At 43.9% G+C, this 18596-nt stretch overlaps 1 protein-coding gene across 1 annotated transcript in view; it reads right to left on the reverse strand.

Annotated features, from left to right (window-relative positions):
- Syne2 (spectrin repeat containing, nuclear envelope 2) overlaps positions 1–18596 on the reverse strand; it is a 282755-nt gene that overhangs the window by 54714 nt on the left and 209445 nt on the right. The window contains exons 76-84 of the mRNA XM_013013810.1: positions 18162–18358; positions 17220–17352; positions 15265–15447; positions 14665–14811; positions 11781–11957; positions 10351–10506; positions 5996–6148; positions 2147–2317; positions 1667–1792 (exon numbers count right to left, since the gene is read on the reverse strand). Of these exons, the coding sequence (XP_012869264.1) occupies positions 1667–1792; positions 2147–2317; positions 5996–6148; positions 10351–10506; positions 11781–11957; positions 14665–14811; positions 15265–15447; positions 17220–17352; positions 18162–18358 (1443 nt within the window). The remainder of the gene's footprint in view (positions 1–1666; positions 1793–2146; positions 2318–5995; positions 6149–10350; positions 10507–11780; positions 11958–14664; positions 14812–15264; positions 15448–17219; positions 17353–18161; positions 18359–18596) is intronic.

An 18596-nucleotide genomic window follows, 5' to 3' on the forward strand; every position in this document is an offset into this window, starting at 1 on the left:
TGGCTCAGTGGTAGAGTGCTTGCCTTGCATGCATGAGGCCCTGGGTTCGATTCCTCAGCACCACATAAGCAGAAAAAGCTGGAAGTGGTGCTATGGCTCAAGTGGTAGAGCACTAGCCTTGAGCTGAAGAGCTGAGGGACAGTGCCTAGGCCTAGAGTTCAGGCCCCATGACCGGCAAAAAAAAAAAAAAATCACTGTTATATAAACAAAAATCCAAATCAGGCCATTTACTTGATTTTATAATAACAAAATGACCAAATTTGTGATTGGCAAGAATGGTCTGTTTTACTCTCTGAATGCCTCTTAGGCAAAGGTGGAGAAAGCACTGCTTAGAAAGTACCTTTAAATGAATCATATTATTAAATTAAAAAATTAAATAAAAAACTTAAGCTAAGGAAAAAACAACCTTAATTTTTATTTACTTATTTTTTACAATACTGAAGTTTGAACTCAGGACTGCACTGGCTAGGCAGGTTTTGAGCACTTCATTTTTCTTTACTTTTGCCAGGGGAAAGCCTCAGACCATGATCCTCCTACCTATAGCCTTGTGTGGTTGGGATTACAGATGTGACTCACTTCTGTCTGGCTTACATGTTGAGATGAGGTCATGTTAATATTTTGCCTAGGCTATCAAACCACAGTTTTCCTGAGAAACTGGGATCACAGACATGAGCCCCTGTACCTACTCTAGAACATTTAATTTTAAGTGAAATGGATGATCTTGTATATGCACTGGTAACCTACATTGTCTGAATAGCGAATGCACTGCCTCATGTAGGAGAGTGGTCGTTTTCCCTCTCCAAGAAGGACTGGCCCGAGGACGCGTGACAGGTGTTCAGGGCTTACTTCCTAGAGCCCTGGATGTGCAGGAAGGAAGGGGAAGGGAATGCTCAAGGCAGCCCAACCTCTTCATCAATTGCCTTTGGTCAACTTTCCACAGCGGTAGCTGAGGTAAAGACTAAATTTCTAAAGTGGAATCCCATAAGCAAACCCTGGGTTGAATTTTCCTTCCCATAGCCATGTTATTTCCAAACTCCTTCTAGGAACTTTCCCACTTCACGAGATGAAGCTTAGCAAGGAATTCCTTCCAGCCTCATAGTAACCTCCCCAAGAGTTACTTCAACAACCATTTTCCCTCTCTTACAACATATTTTTTTTTTTCTTCTGTCAGTCGTGGGGCTCAAACTCAGGGCCTGGGTGCTGTCCCTGAGCTTATTTTGCTCAAGGCTAGTGCTCTACCACTTGAGCTACAGCGCCACTTCCGGCTTTTTCTGCTTATGTGGTACTGAGGTATCGAACCCAGGGCCTCAGGCATGCAAGGCAAGCGCTCTACCACGGAGCCACCTTCCCAGCCCCTTACAATACATCTTATGATGCAGACTGCCTCAGTGTTGGGTGTGAGGTGGTGCATGGGATTTCATGTTGGGCTGTAAACAGGCCTTTTCTAGACTATCTGGAATACTGCGTGAGCTGTACAACAGTTCTGGAGAAACGGAGCCTTATTTAGTGAACTAGAGCCTTCCAAGATCGAGGCCAGAATAAGATGACGCCACTCATCTCAGAGGATGCAGCAGACGCTACAAGGCCCCGTCACCTCCCTGGCCACAAGGGAGGAAGGTCAAGCTGCCTGGCCCGTCCTTGCGATTGCATGTGGAGCGTACCTCGCCCGCGCATCCTGACACTTCTCTTCCATTATTTCAGCGATGGAGGGGCAGGACTCTTTGAGTTTGCTGACGACCTCCTCAAGTTTCTCCCAATTGCCTTCGCTGCTCTCCGCTTCATCTAGCAAGGACTAAGAACACAGTGGGAAGGTCAGGTCCCGATGGCCGCCCACCTCCCATGAAGACAGCAGTGTGCTGGCGTTTTCTGCTTCACCACAACCCAAGCATGCAGACCTTACAGGACAGCGAGAAATGATCAGGAGTACAAGAAGGAACTCGCTCAGGGCTGAGGACATGGACACACATACACAAACTGTGAAATAACACAGCTATGGGAAGGAAAATTCAATCCGGGGTTTGCTTATGGGATTCCACTTTAGAAATTTAGTCTCTACCTCAGCTACCGCTGTGGAAAGCACAAACACATACATGTCCACTGCTGTGCAAGCTTCCATCTGCCCAATGCCATGCTCTGGCTCATTTACCTGAAGGTTCTCCACTTGGCATCTCAAGGCCTCCAGGGATACAATGGCGGGTTTGCAGTGCTCCAGGCAGTACCCAAAGCGGATAGCCATGGTGTTCACCTCCTCATACAGCTGGTCGTATGCGCTCCACTCCTGCAGCACTGCCTGCATGCAGGCAATGAGCTGTGTGACCTAGGTGGAAAGTAGTGCAGACACACCTTGACTTACAATCCATAAGACGCCGTCTCTCATTCCTCTCCTCTCCTGGGAATCTACCATCAATGAGATTTTAGGCATTCTGATTTGAGAGTACATACAGCAGGGTCTTCCAAGATTTGCTGCAAATGGGAAGGGAGGCCAAGGAACATAAAAATCTCAGAGAAGAGCTTGGCACCAGTGGCTCACGCTTGTAATTCCAGCTTCTCAGGAGGCTGAGATCTGAGAGCTGCGGTATGAAGCCAGCTGGGCAGGAAAGTCCATGAGACATATTTCTAATTAATCACAGAAAAAGCTGGAAGTGGATCTATGGCTCCAAGTGGTAGAGTGCTAGCCTTGAGCAAAAGATCTCAGGGACAGTGCCCAGGTACTGAATTCAAGTCTCTGGACCAACCAACCAACAAACAAAAGTCTCAGAGAGGGCTGTGTTTTAGGATGGGAGAGGGGGAAAGAGGCTTAAGATGAGAAGTCTCTGCTGGGCACTGGTAGCTCATGCCTGTAATCCTAGCTACTTAGGAGGCTGAGTTTTGAGGATCAGGGTCTAAAGCCAGCCTGTCCATGAGTGTCTGTTCTCCAATTAACCACCAAAAAGCTATAAAAAGATCTGTAGTTCAAATAGTAGAGTGCTAGCATGAAGTGAAAAAAGTAAGTTGAGTAGATTTAAAAGAGTATCAGCCTAGGGAGAAAGGGCTCAGGGGAAGATCGCTGGCAAGAAGAGGCAAGCACACAGGTCCAGCTCTCTACTAGCTTTCTGCCCTAGCAACTTGTTTAATGCCCAGCTACAAAAAGCAATGGCAGGCATATTCTATCCACAGGTATGCTTCGATAATGCTGAAACATTTTATTACCTACCAAAAATGACTTCAGGTGATTTATAGATCAGGCATTTGAGGCTTAGTGTGATAACCCACCCAAGAATGCAGATAGAAAACCATCCTGGAGTGTAGACTGGAGTGATCACTGCTTTAGAGCTAATCGATACTCTAAGCTCACCTCTTCTGCCTTTGAAAATAAGACTCTCCTGAGACACACTGCACCTACCACACAATTCACCTATAGAGGCCAATCTTCACAATTAACTGTAGAACATTTTCTTCTCTCCCCAAAAGAAGGCTCATATTCATTTGTAGTTATTCCTCATTCTCCTCCAGCCCCTTTTCTACTTTCTACAGCTCTGCCTGGGCCGAACATGTCATATAAATGGAATCAACAATGTGCAGTCTTTTGTAACCAGCTTCTTTTGCTTAGTGTTGTTTTCAAGGCTATCAATGTGGTAGAATGTATTGTTATTTCATTCTTTATTATGGCTGAATACGATTCCAGTGTGTGGACATACCACCTTTGGCTTATATATTTGTAACAATAGACAATGGGTTGTTTCCACTTTGGGGCTACTATAAATTACTATGCTATGAACCATTCGTGTCCAAACTTTCAGTGTGAATCTATTTTTTTTGAGGGGGGGAGGGAGTCTGGTCGTGGACCTGAACTCTGGGCCTGGGCACTGTCCCTCAGCTCTTCAGCTCAAGGCTAGCATTCTATCACTTGAGCCACAGTGCCACTTCCGGCTTTTTTTTTTTGCTTATGTGGTGCTGAGGAATCGAACCCAGGGCCTCATGCATGCAAGGCAAGCGCTCTACCACTGAGCCACCTTCCAAGCCCAGGTGTGAATCTATTCTAATGTGGGGGTTTCTTACCTAAGAATGGAATTGCTGAGTCACATGTTTAACTTTATGTTTAATGTTTTGAGGAGCTGCCACACTGATTTTCAGAGCAACTAGATCATTTTATATCCCCACCAGCAGTGTATGAAGGTTTCAGTTTCTCCCTTGCTTTTTTCCTTTGCTTATGCTTGTTACTTATTATTGTCTTTTTTTTTATTACAGCCATCCTTGTGGGTGTAAATTGGTACTGTATTGTGGTTTTGATTTTCATTGCCTTGATAATGACATTGAACATCTTTGTGCTTACTGGTCACTTGTAGTATAATCTGTTTTGTTTATTGAGATAAAATTTCACTACAGTCCAGGCTGGCCTTGAATTCACAATCTTCTTGCTTCAACCTCTTGAAGGTTGGAGTTATAAACATGCACAGGTTGTCTACATATTGTGTGTGTGCTGGTCCTGGGGCTTGAATTCAGGGCCTGGGCATTTTTTCACTCAAGGCTACTACTCTCCCACTTGAGCTACAGTTCTACTTTCAGCTTTCTTGGGTGGCTAATTGAAGATAAGAGTCTCATAGACTTTCCTGCCTGGGTTGGCTTCAACACATTCTCAGATCTCAGCTTCCTGAGTAGTTAGGATTATAGGCATGAGCCACTGGTGCCCAGTTATCTTCATGTTTGTTTGTTTTTAACATTTATTACCCAGTTAATTTCTTTTCCCTATGTATTTGTTGTTGTTGTTGTTGTTGTCAGTCATGGGGCTTGAACTCTGGGACTGGGCACTGTCCCTCAGCTCTTCAGCTCAAGGCTAGTGCCCTACCACTTGAGCCACAGCACCAATTCTGGCTTTTTCTGTTTATGTGGTGCTGAGGAATTGAACCGAGGGCCTCATACATGCAAGGCAAGCACTTTACCACTGAGTCACCTTCTGTGCCTACCCTGTGTATTTTTTTTTGCCAGTTATGGAGCTTGAACTCTGGGCCTGGGTGTTGTTCCTCAGCTCTTCAGCTCAAGACAAGCATTCTACCAGTTGAGCCACAGCGCCACTTCTTGTTTTTTGGTGGTTTACTGGAGATAAGAGTCTCATGGACTTTCCTGCCCGGGCTGGCTTTGAACCACGATCCTCAGATCTGAGCCTCCTGAGTAGCTAGGATTTCAGGCATGAGCCACTGACACCCGGCTATGTATTTAAAAAAAAATCATATTGTGACTGCATTGCAATGATCTGCTCATGTGCATTTCCTTTACTGCCTAGAAGCTCTTTGTGGAGAAGATTCATTGTTTTTCTTTCTCTTTCTCTTGATAGTAACAAATGAATGAGCTCCTCCTTATTTTCCTGCTTGGAGCCCTGGGGAAGGAAGGAGGCTGAAGGTTGCTTGTGAATTTCATTCATTAGCTAGTTGATTTCCAACTTCTACTTGGCACATGAGGTTGAGGTAGGTTTGAGAAGTGGACAAATAACTCACAATAAAGATTCTGGAGCAAACGTGGGTCCACTACAATGCCTAAGTATTTAGGATTTCCTCTCATGGCCGTGGGGCGGTCGAGCTGCTGCGCTCCTGTGGTAGTCCTCCCATGTGGACACATGGAACTGCATTCCCAGCATCCACACATTTGTCCCCTCCCCAGCTCCGTGCTGTGCCTTCCCACCCTAGTTCTTCAGCTGACCCCTGATTCTGACACCCCTACCCTGTATGTGGGGAAATCTGAGCTGCCTCTCCAGGCCTGAGAACAATGCTAGTTGCTCTGCTGCTGGCTTTGGGGAGATGGAGACCTGAGTCTCCTAGACAAAACAGAGAGAGTTAAATGGATTTCCTGCCTGTGTTGTTGGGAGCTGGGGTTTTGCCTTGAATGACTTAGTATGTAAAAGGATATTGTAGTATAATCTGCAAGTTAATAATCATTGTAGTATAATAAGGATACTTCCTCCCCTCCAATACTTTCCTCAGCATTGTTTTTCGGTACTTTCTGATATAGTACATATTTGTACCTGATTACACACATGGCTCTTCTTAAGAAACAGCTCATCAATGCCAGATGCGATGTCTTCTAACAGGGGCATGTCCTCACTCCCCAGAGCCAAGTGGCTTTGTCTCAACTCAGTCAATGCTTTGGATTTCACTGCAAGTTGATTTTCTATATCCTGGAAGGGTAAGAGGAAAAAGATTTTCAATGCACAATATTACAAAATCACCAATGAGGTACAGGAGACAGAAATTTCCTCTTTGCAAGTAAAAAATGTCGGTGGAAGCTGGGTGCCAGTGGCTCATGCCTATAATCCTATCTACTCAGGAGGCTGAGATATGAGGATCCAAGTTTGAAGCCAGCTCCAGCAGGAAAGTCCATGAGATTCTTATCTTTATTGAACTACCAAAATGCTGGAAGTGAAGCTGTGGTTTAAATGGTAGAGCACTAGCCTCAAGCAAAAATAGCTCAGGACTAGCACCCAAGTCCTGAGTTCAAGCCCCAACAAAAGTTGCTGGAGTATACAAGTAAGTAGCATTATATGAATACATACACATATATAATCCAAATTTCTTTGAATTATCATGAATGTACTTCTGTTAGCTGTAAGCTTGTGTACAGAGCTATCATACGTGAGGGATTAATAATCTCACTTCAAACCTCCCTAAGTCAGCCAACAACATAGTTTTCCTTGATAATTACAATATGCCAAGCTTGGTTTTCTCCCACTTCCCTGAAACTTTTGGAAGTCCTTCAGAATATGTCAATCCCAAAGTCTGCCGGAAAAAAATGTCACTCTGGAAAACTTCCTGAACCGAAAGATCCTAGGATAAGTCATTAAAATGTTCATTTATCATTTTATTTCTGATAATCAATGAGTAGTAAAAACAAGCCAAAATTATACTTGCAGAAAAGCATCTTTTAGGTCTATTACTAGATTCCCTCAGGTGACTCCTAAGCACCTGCCAGTGCTCTGTGCTTAGCAAGCCTCTAATGAGCCACAGGCTGGACAGGCAGCCAGGAGAGCAGCACAGCCTCCATCTGACACACAATGCACTACAGACTAGATTATTAATTTATGTCCATCTCTGTCTTGACACAGTCTTTTTACAAAGATGCATCTAAGAAAGCAAGATTAAAAAAATAAAGTAAAATAAAATAGGGAAAAAGAAGTGAATGGAAAGAATGGGGTGCATAGGAAGAATGTAAGTCAGGGCTGCTGGTCTGAGTTCTGCCAAGATAAAAGAAAGCCTGTGTGCAGATGGTATTGGGAAAGGGCAGGTTTACCCAGAATGCTGCAGTCAGCAGCATGGGAAAGGCACAGAGATCAGACTGCTGCTAATTCAATGCAATTTTCAGGTAGGGACTGATGAGCAATGATGCTGGCCAGGCAGGTCTGCAAATTATACTTACAGGTTAAACTACCTCCAGGTACAACTAGATACAACCTAGCTCAGAAATGGCCAGTGTGCATCTGACCGAGGAAGACGACATCCCATGAGGCCACCACAGGGCTTCTGCATTTTCCATTTAAGTCAACCTGAGTCATTTGCAAGGGGCATATGAATATTTGATTTTTTCTTTTCAGTCATGGGGCCAGTCTGGGCGTGGGCGCTGTCCCTGAGCTCTTCAGCTCAAGGCTAGTGCTCTACCACTTGAGCCACAGTGCCACTTCCGGTTTTCTAGTGGTTTATTGGAGATAAGATTCTCCTGGACTTTCTTGTCCAGGCTGGCTTTGAACCGCGATCCTCAGATCTCAGCCTCCTGAGTTGCTAGGATTACAGGTGTGAGCCACCGGTGCCTGGCATTGTGAATATTTGAAATGGTTTTGTGTTGGTAAAATTAATGAAAGCCTGGAGTTGAGCTCATGAGCTAAGGAATGTTCCTGCATGTGGTTGAATGTTGTCTTTTTTTGTGGGGGGGGAGGGGATAGTGCTGGGAGTAGAACTCAGGGCCTTGCACATACCATTGAGTCATATCTATAGCTCTGTGATCTATTTAATTTCAGGTAGTGGTGAGGCTTTGGACATAAGAGTTAAACTTAGCTGGAGATTGAGATCTGAGGATCGCAGTTCAAAGTTAGGCCGGGCAGGAAAGTCTGTGAGACTTTTATCTCCAATTAAACACCAGAAAACCAGAGGTGGCATTGTGGCTCAAAGTGGTAGAGTGATAGACTTGAGCAAAAGAGCTCAGAGTCAATGTCTAGGCCCCACGTTCAAGCTGCATGACCAGCCAAAAGGGAAAAAAAAAAAAAACAGCTAAACCTAACTCAAATCCATGGGTAGCGCTATCAAAACAGAATGAAGCAAAACAAAAGACAATCACTGATAGAGGACGTGCTTAGGTTATCTGCAACTCTTGAAGATGAATGCAGGGCAGAGTGGGCTCAGAATGGCATCTGAAAACATCTGAGCATCAGGAGGTGAGGCCCTGCCCAGGTGCTCACTCACAGATGTGTGAGAAGATGTCAGGTTCAGAAACCCCAGAAACTGCTCACACTACATCGGCTCCATGGTTGGATGCTGCCTGCTGCTTACTGGGACATCTCTGAGCAGCAGCCAGCATACAGACCATTGCTGGAGACTCACACCGCACCGGGAGACAGGGGCCCCAGGGCTGGTTGGGCAGGAGAGCGAGCTGGGTGAGGAGGCTGCAGCTGAGAAGGGTCTGACTGAGGGGGTTGGCTGAGGCCACTCTAGTGCTGTGTGACCCCAATGAGTTCAGTACTGACTTGGTTTATTATGACTCACTTTCCTCACCTACAAATGGCATCGTCTTTATAAGGCCAATGTCACGGTCTTATAACGACAGCATTCAATAGATGCCATTTCCTCCATTCTCCCCTCACGGTGGCTTGTGAACTGTAACCTAATGACAAATGCCCCCAAACATCAGAACCTCGATCTGTGGGTAAGAGAGAGCCGGTGAAGGGTTTCCCAATGGGGAAAGAAGGTGGTGTGTGCTTTCGGCAGCATCCTCGAAGCAGTGCGAGTATGGAGAAAGACTGGAAGGAGGCACGGAGGAGGCTGCAGGTGGCGGGAGGCGGCTGAGGTAGCACGGGTCTGTGCCCATGGACGAGACAGCAGGAGTACCTTGGGAGGGAGGATGTAGAGTCCCTGGGGCAGAGGCAGAGATTGAAGGTGGTCCTGGGCTCTGCCTTGAGTCGGGGAACCTAACCTCTCTATGGAGGAAGGACATTGAATCCGAGGTTGGCTGTAAGGTAGAGATGGAGAGCTGGACAGAGTGATTTTCTCAGATGAGGCTGCTGCTCACACTGCAGGCCCAGTGCGATCCTGTAGCCTTTGCAGCGGAAGTGGGGCCTGGCCCCACCTTCCAGCCCTGACGCGGAGAGGTGCGATGCTCTTGTGCTGTTGGGGCAGGAGCAAGGTGCTGCTGAGTCTGGCTGGGAAGGGACATGGGGTGGGGGGGAAGGGAGGGGTGCCACTTAGAGAGGCTCAGCCCCCACTTGGGAGAGGGCCTCTCAAGGACGATGTGCCACGGCCAGCGGACGACACCCTCACACGCATCGGTGACTCAGATGGTAGCTCTAAGAGACAAGTGGTCCTTTGGAAACGCAAGACACAATAGGAGAAGAAAGGCTCTCCCTCCCACCAAGCACACAGTGAGATCCTAAGGAGAGATCAGGTAATATAATAAACACCACAAAAATGGAAAGCCCTGTAAACTCGAATTTCCTGTGAACATTTTTTCTCCCTCAGAAGTACTATTCAACCACCTTAAAAGCAAGAGTAACCCAGAAAATACCTTTTGCTGATTATACCTTGCAATTCTGTACAATTCATGGATAATTATCTAATGGATATGAGTGGATACATACAGTTGTATACCACATACAGAAGGGTGGGCCCATACATTCCAGCTAGATTTGCATAAGCACAGTTTGGTACAAAGTACATTGTATGTGAGAGAGAATCACCTAACAATGCATCTGTCAGAAATCATCCCTGGTCAGGCACTGGTGGCTCATGCCAGTAATCCTAGCTACTCAGGAGGCTGATGTCTGAGGACGGAGGTTTGAAGTCAGCCTATTGAGACTCTCATCTCCAACTAATCAGCAAAAAACTGGAAGCAGAGTAGTAGCTCAAGTGGTATAGTGGCTAGCTTTGGGCAGAAAAGCAAAGGGACAGTGCCCAGGCCCTGAGCTCAAGCCTAGGACTCCCCCTCTCCCCCCTGCCCCCCACCTCCACATACATACAGAGCATTCTTATTGCTAAAAAACATATGGCTGTGACTACAGCAGGAACTAAAGTGGAATCTCCAGAAATCACAACAACTCTGCATCCTTCTTCAGGGGCAAAAGTGGGACTCTGCAGCCCAACCCGCCCGCCATGCTGGGCAGGACGCTGCTGGGTCGCTCACCTGACAGTCCAGGAGCAGCTTCTCGATGGAGATCACACTTTCAGGTTTTTGTAAAGTCTTCAGCTTCTCTTCTTGAGCCTCAAACCAACTGTTCAAAATCTGTATTTTGTTTTCATTCTCAGAGATACTTTCCAAAAGTTGTTCCAAATGTTGTATCTAGAAGTAGTAAATAAAAAAATATCATGAAAAGGTTTTTTTTTTTGGGGGTCCAGTCGTGGGGCCTGAACTCTGGGCCTGGGCGCTGTCCCTCAGCTCTTCAGCTCAAGGCTAGCGCTCTACCACTTGAGTCACAGCGTCACTTCCGGCTTTTTTCTTTTTTGCTTATGTGGTGCTGAGGAATCGAACCCAGGGCCTCAAGCATGCAAGGCAAGCGCTCTACCACTGAGCCAACTTCCCAGCCCTAAAATCTGCTAATTTAATGTGTGTTATATTTTGAATATCTGATAACTGATGTAACAGATTTTCAGGGCTATCTGCTGCCTACAGATTCCTCGCTGTGCGCTTTCTGATTCTCTTTGTCTGTTTGTGTCTTTGAGTATGAACTGTATAAATCATTTGTATCATTCTCTATACAGAAAGAGAACAACTTGGTACTACAAATATATATATATGTATATATGCAAATATATAATTTTTGAGTACATTGTATCTTTTCAAGAATTATGGAGCTACCAAAAAGCCACATGTATTTTTTTTCCTTTTCAATTTTTTCAAAGCCTAAATAGCTTTGACTCTTCATTTCATAAAGAGTGTCACCATCCCTAATCTTTTAGTGGCCTTGAAAATCAGATGTTCAAAAGAGGCAAAGAGGAGAGGAGGGATGACACTAGGGTTCTGAATTTCAGATTTTGGTGCTTGTTAGGTAGGCATTCAGAGGCAGAGCACCAAGTAGGTCAACTATGGTGGCCACATTTCTAGTCCTATGTTTCAGATAAGGTCTTGAGCTTTTTGCCCAGGGCTGGCCTGGGCAATTGACTGAGTTCCTCTTAACTATACCTCCCATATAAGTAGCTAAGATTAGAGATGTGAACCGCTATGCCCAGCTTATTTGCTGAGATGTGTCTTGCTATTTTTTTTTTTTTGGGCGGGGAGGGATCTCAAACCATGATCCTCATTTCTACCTCCCAAATAGCTGGGATTACAGATGTGGGCTACTGTACCTGGTAAATTTGACACCTCTTAAAATTTCTCCTTTTCATTTGTATAGCTAGCTAAATTTCCCAAAGAAAAGATATAAAAATTATTTTCCTAGTCTTTCATATGTGGAGCAACCCTGAAGAATGGTAAATCAGAATTAACGAAGAAGCCTATAATTTAGATGATTATTAGCCTTAATTGTAACTCAACTATCTGAATGCTGTTTAAATTTATTTGGAGAGTGGTATCTTGTGGGACCGAATCTTGCATCTGACTGTGACCCCCAAGCACACCTTTCTATTTAGGGTTCCGTGTACTCGTTGCCATTGGCGGTTCATCTCCCCCAGGTGCTCTGCAAACTCCGTCCTCTCATAGCGTTTGCTTTCCACATCACAGGTGCTCAGCTGAAGTAACGACTGGTTAACGAAGTCGACTATCCACTGTTTGTAGTCCATCTCCATCCTAAACTCCTGGAACACACAAACACACACAATTAAACACTGCAAGTCTGGATGGAAGCCTGGCAGATGAAGCAGATTTCCCCATGGCTGGGCTCTCGGGGGTGCTGAGCTCCCTCAAAGAATCCAGCTACCACTGGGAGCAGCAGCTTTCTAGCCTCTCCATTCCCTCATCAGCAGGCTGCTTGGAGTGGAGATTCTGGGAACTGTACATTCTTGGAATGGAGGACATGCTGATTTCAAACAACCTGCAGAGTTCAAGGGTGCAGCTACAGTCACTGGAACAAATGACCAGGACCTCGGTCTGACTGAGGGTTCTTATGAGAGGCCATTGTGAGAGCTCTGAAGTTTCTGAACCACCCTGAGGGCTCGTGGACACAGCCTGGGAAATGGAAGTAAAGTTCTCCCAGAAAACTCTGGATGCCTTTAAGGAACTTTGCCAATTTAGGCAGCTTCTCTGCTCCTTGGGGGATGGTCTAGGCGTGTGTGTGTGTGTGTGCGTGTGTGTGTGTGTGTGTGTGTATGTGTGTGTGTTATGGATTGCTCTAGGTGCTATAGCAATCCTAAAAACACCCAGTGCTAGACATGTTTCTGTCAAGTCTGATAGTTGTGGAGTTGTTTTGTTTGTTTTTTGTTGGTGACGGGGCTTGAACTCTGAGCCTTGGTGCTGTCCCTGAGCTCTTTAGCTTACAGAAAGCACTCTACCACTTGAGCCACAGCACCATTCTGATTTCCTGGTGGTTAATTGGAGATAAGAGTCTCATAAACTATTCTTGCCTGGGTTGGCTTTGAACCGCAATCCTCAGATCTCAGCCTTCTGAGTAGCTAAGATTACAGGTGAGAGCCACTGATGCCCAGCTAAGTTTTATCCAGAAAGTTCTAACATTTCCTATGTAGACCTCTGTGTGTGGGGGGGAAGGGGGGAGGAGGAGGGGAACCGTAAGATATATGCTATGTGCTAGTTTACTGGAGACTGTGTAGACTATTAATTATTCTACCATGTATTCAAGTTAGAGTGTGACAGCAGGTAACAGCAAAATCTGACGTTACTATTAATCTTGATGACATAACCATTCATCTTCTGCCTCCAAAGCCTGCAGGACCTTTGAAAGCAATGACCTGACTCCTTATCCTGCCTTCCTAGTGGCCAATACACTGCCCCAACACAACCGATTTTTTGTGCCTTGTTTCATGTTCAATTAAATCCACTCAATAGGAAATATCAAGGAAAAGGCCACATTCATATCTATTTGCAGAAGATTACCAACTTTGCCTTCCTTGTTCTTACTCAAAGGACGTTTATTAATACCTCCCAAAGGCTAGCTATTGGGCTATGTATGTGTTTTTGAGAGGTGAGTCAAGGTGAGCTTGTAAACACATGATGACACTGTGAGATAGGAACTAGAATAGCACTGTGGAGACCTCTCATCCAGAAGTCGGCTAATCTGGAAGCTAGGGTGATTGGTCAGTGACCAATAATAATAGAATCAATCGACTCTCAAAGGCAACTCAGAGGACATCCACTGCCAAAGTGGGCAGTGGCAACCCAGGCCATAGGCGCAGCACACACGCAAGCATGAGGAGGAGAGGAGGGATGAGGCAGGGGAGGGATGCAAAATCATTGGTTCCAACAGTCTGGATTGGTAAAATGAGACTGGAGAGGTGGAGAAAGTGTGCCAATGGGAGCTCCTCAAAGACTCAAAGCATGTGCACGAACTTACCTCTTTAGAGCTTACTCCCCAAATTTGCTTTTCTAAATTACATTTCTGGTGGAAAAAGGAATCCTATTACACTGTTGGTGGGAATGTAAACAAGCACAAAACCTCTATGGGAGGTGGTTTGGAGAGTCCTCAAAAAACTAAGAACTTCCCTATGATCCATGATAGCACCCTTGGGCATCCACCTAGAATGTTGCAAATCAGAATGTAATAAAGACCCTTGCACACCCATGTTCACTGCTGCACCATTCACCATAGCCAAGTTACGGAAATAGCCCCGGTACCCTACATTGGACAAATGGATCAAGAAATGTCACATAGTATATAAATACATATATATCACAATATGATATATCATATCATATATGTATATATATGATATATCATACAATAGAATTTCATTCATCCATCAGGAAGAATAGTATTATGTCATTTACAGGGCAAGAGGATCTTGGAAAAATTAGGTCAAGTGACTAAGTCAGGCTCAGAGGGACAAAGAATATATGTTTTTCTCTCATCTGTGGAAGTTAGATCTATACAGAGTTATAGGCATCCACACACAAACAAATTGACTAAAATAAGTATACTGAGGGGAAGACTACAATGGTCTAATTCCTTCAAATAACCTACTGACAATAACAAAATGAGCACCAGGAAACTGAGACATGTTCCAGGTGTCAGGAGTAGGAAGAAGTCAAGGGGAGGGAACAGAGGAATGAAGAGAAAAAGGGTAGATGGCCAAATATAGTAATAATAGTCAATGAAAATGGAACCAGGTAAGCTGAGCGATGGATGAGGTTGGAAGAGGTGGGGGAGAAGACACTGATCAAGACGCATTGTACTCAAAAGCTGACTTGTCGAATTGAAAATTTTTGGCAAAACTACTTAAAGATAATAAAAAAATTATATAACAAAGTCAATTACATCCCTGTGTCTACTGTTTTAACTTTTCTCCTCACAAGCAATCTGTGAAAAGACCTGGGCTCCTTTCAGATAATTACCTTGAGCTTCTGCAGGAGGCTTTTCACTTGTGCTGCAGAATTCAGGGAGTGCCTGGACACTTCCCCTGTGATTTCACCTTCCACACTATTCATCCAGCTCATCATTTCAGTGATTGCTTTACGTGATGGCAATTTCTCCATCTGAAGCTGCAAGGACAAAATGATTTCCATTTAATTACTACAGTTAACAAGATGAATCAGGGCATCACTAAAGGTATCTGGTTTGATAAGAGGTCTTGCTACATAATTATGCAGGTCACCCACAAAAACCAACCCAATATTCAAGTGTAGAATATGTGAAACTCCCTGCCCCAACAATGAAAAAAAAAAAAAAACCACTTCACAAAAACTAGCGCAGTGGCAGATACGCTGAGAAAGTAATTAAGCCTGATTTCTTTCTTAAGAAAGATCTCAAAAAAAAAAAAAAAGAAAGAAATATCTCACTGGAGGAGAGTCCTGTAATTAAGATTCAGTGGTGCCAGAGAAAAATAGGCAATGTTAATGAAAATTATCGAATCAGAAAAAAAAAAAAAAAGGATGCTAGCAGAGTCACGCTAACAAGGGCGTGCTGATTTAAATGCTGAGTCTTTTGACACTTACCTGGTGAAGTTTTTCTTGAATGTCTGGAAGTTGAGTTATCAGCATGGTCCACTTCTGTTCAAACTGTGCTAACGAAGCTCGCAATGTGGCTGTGTCTGTGGCTTTCAGGTGGAGAAGTTGGTTCCCTGTACTCAGCACAGCAGACTTCAGGGAGGATTTCTCATCTACTTCCTTAGAAAATTCCTGAAAGAAAGGTTTTCAAGATCAGAAGCTTGTCAAACAAGTAGAGTTCACAACCAAAAACAGCAAATATTTGAATACAGTTACACATATATACATACACATACAGATGTACACACTTGGCCTAAGTGTTAGGACTTTTCCAGGTACCAAATAGACACTGGAGAACAAGAAACTTGTTACAAAGTGGATTTCATCTTTTAAAAACACACAGGCACCAAGTGCTGGTGGATCACACCTGTAATCCTAGCTACTCAGGAGGCTGAGATCTGAGGATCACAGTTCAAAGCCAGCCCAGGCAGAAATGTCCATGAGACTATTATCTCCAATAAACCACTAGAAAACCGGAAGTGGTGCTGTGGCTCAAGTGGTAGAGCTTCGCCTTGAGCTGAAGAGCTGAGGGACAGCACCCAGGCCCAGAGTTCAAAAGCAAAACAAAGCAAAACAAAACAAAACAAAAAAACCCCCACAGGCATTTCAATGTCAAGTTTTACAAGAAACTATGAAACCCAACACAATTACAACTAATTTGTAAGAGCATGCTATTTTAGTCCTATTAAAATAATTTAGTCTTATCGAATGCATTTTTAATCTAAAATACTTAAGTGCTTTCAAAACCATATATATAGATATATAGATAGGTAGATAAATTTTATATTATGAATAAATCTGTGCTACCACCACCATCCCAATGGCTTTTTAACCTATTCTGGTATCCCTGAATGATGTTTTTGTTTTTATTTACTTACTTATTTTTTCTCAGTCATGGGGCTTTAACTCTGGGCTTGCACGCTGTCCCTGAGCTCTTCAGCTCACAGCAAGCACTCTACCACTTGAGCCACAGCACCACTTCCAGTTTTCTGGTGGTTAATTGGAGATAACTGTCTCATAGACTTTCCTGCCTGAGCTGGCTTTGAACTGCGATCCTCAGATCTTAGCCTCCTGAGTAGTTAGGATTACAGGTGTGAGCCACCAGTTCCTAGTGATGTTTTTATTATTTTATTTTTTTGTCAGTGGTGGGGCTTGAACTCAGGGCCTAGGTGCTGTCACTGAGCTCTTTTGCTCAAGCCTAGTGCTCTACCACTTTGAGCCACAGTTCCACTTCTGATTTCAAGTGGTTAATTAGAGATGAAGAGTCTCATGGACTTTCCTGCCCAGGCTGGCCTTGAACTGTGATCCTCAGATATCAACCTCCTGAGTAACATGAGCCTGTAATCTATTTCACTTAATTACTAATTTATTTATTTTTTGTTTCTAAAGAGCAGTATATATTCTTACAAAAATGTTTATTTAACATATTTGAAATTTTTCCTATTGTGCAAGTTTCAAGTATATTTAAATTTTTTTACATTTCAAAATCAAAGGAAGTAGCCATAGGTACAGATATGAAAAAATAAGAAACAAAACAAGTAAGGGAAAAGACAAAGAAGATTTCATAAATGCATATTTATTTATTTAATTATCTGGAGAGAGATAAAAACCCAGAGTCTCATGCATTCAAACACTCAAACACTAAGCTTACTCCCAGATTCTAAGTTCATTTTATATTACAAAAATAATATATTTTTCCCCCATATAAAGAATCTATTTTTATTGGCTTTTGTTCATCCATGTTAAGTTTCAACTTTCAATACTAACATTCAATACATTTGATTCTTTAGTCATAAAAAATTTGCTGTACACATTAGCTGATGGCCATCACAGCACCCCTGCTGCTTTTCTCTTGATATTTATTTCTACCAATAATTATCCAAGTGTATTCTATGGCAACTTACAAAAAACTTGTCTATATTGCTCCTGATTGTATCCAGGTCCTGAGATGCATTGAGGGACTGTTCTTTCCAGTAATTCAAAGTCTGCTGAGAAGATTCCAACCACTTGATGAACTCGTCCGAATCTCTGTTATAACTGACAGGAGCAAAGTGGGAGGGAAAGGAAATGAGACATGCACTGTTGATGTTGTAGCTCCTGCTTTTAGTGTACATTTTCCTACTACTCAGAAGCTCATGACCTTGACAATGATTCTCAACTGCATTATACCATGCCCCAAGACTCTTTACTATGTGTAATCAAATAATGAAGAGGCAAATTGGGCTCCAGTGGATCACACCTGTAATCCCAGCTATTCAGGAGGCTGAGATCTGAGGATCATGGTTCAAAGCCGGCCTAGGCAGGGAAGTCCATGACACTCTTATTTTTAATGAATTATTGAGAAAAAGCTGGAAGTGGAGTTGTGGCTCAAGTGGTAGAGCACTAGCTTTGGGCAAAAGAAACTGAGAGTCAGTGTTCAGGCCCCAAGTTTAAGCCTCAGGACAGGCAAAAAGAAAGAAAGAAAGAAAGAAAGAAAGAAAGAAAGAAAGAAAGAAAGAAAGAAAGAAAGAAAGAAAGAAAGAAAGAAAGAAAGAAAGGAAGGAAGGGAAGGAAGGAAGGAAGGAAGAAAGGAAGAAAGGAAGGGAAGGAAGGAAGGAAGAAAGGAAGAAAAGAAAAAAGAATTATAGCACAATTCCTAGTGCTCATAGATGTGTACATGTTTCCCAGCCAATGAGTTCCAGAGGCCGGTAGCAGAGTCCTTTAGCCTAGAAGGGGCTTCTGATTGTCAGGGGACACAGGTCCATCTGGGACTACATATAAGATCCAGTCCATGGCACAATCCCTCGGTGGTTTCACAACAGCAAAACTTGAAGCCACCCAGATGCTAAGAACATAAGAACACTTGCCTGAGTAGATACTTGAGAAGTGTCTGCAGCCTGTGGAGCTCGTGGTCAATTTTCTTATTCAGAGCTAACCACTGCTCTTCCAGTTTCCCAATGTGGCTCTCCAGCTCTGGGCAGCTCACGGATGCTACCAGCTGTTTGCCTTCATTCAGAGTTTGGGAAAGCCGGGCATGCTTTCCATCTATGTTTCTCTTTATTTGCTACGAAAAGCATAGGATGAATTACTTTAAAAAGTTAAATCTGTCAACCTACTCACCAATACTTTCTTTAAAATTCTCCATGAAGCTGGGCGCTGGTGGCTCACGCCTGTAATCCTAGCTACTCAGGAGGCTGAAATCTGAGGATTGCGGTTCAAAGCCAGCCCGGGCAGGAGAGACCGTGAGACTCCTATCTCCAATAAACCACCAGAAAACTGGAAGTGGCGCTGTAGCTCAAGTG

The sequence above is a fragment of the Dipodomys ordii genome, unplaced genomic scaffold (assembly GCF_000151885.1).
Source record: "Dipodomys ordii isolate 6190 unplaced genomic scaffold, Dord_2.0 Scaffold2, whole genome shotgun sequence".
NCBI lineage: Eukaryota > Metazoa > Chordata > Mammalia > Rodentia > Heteromyidae > Dipodomys > Dipodomys ordii.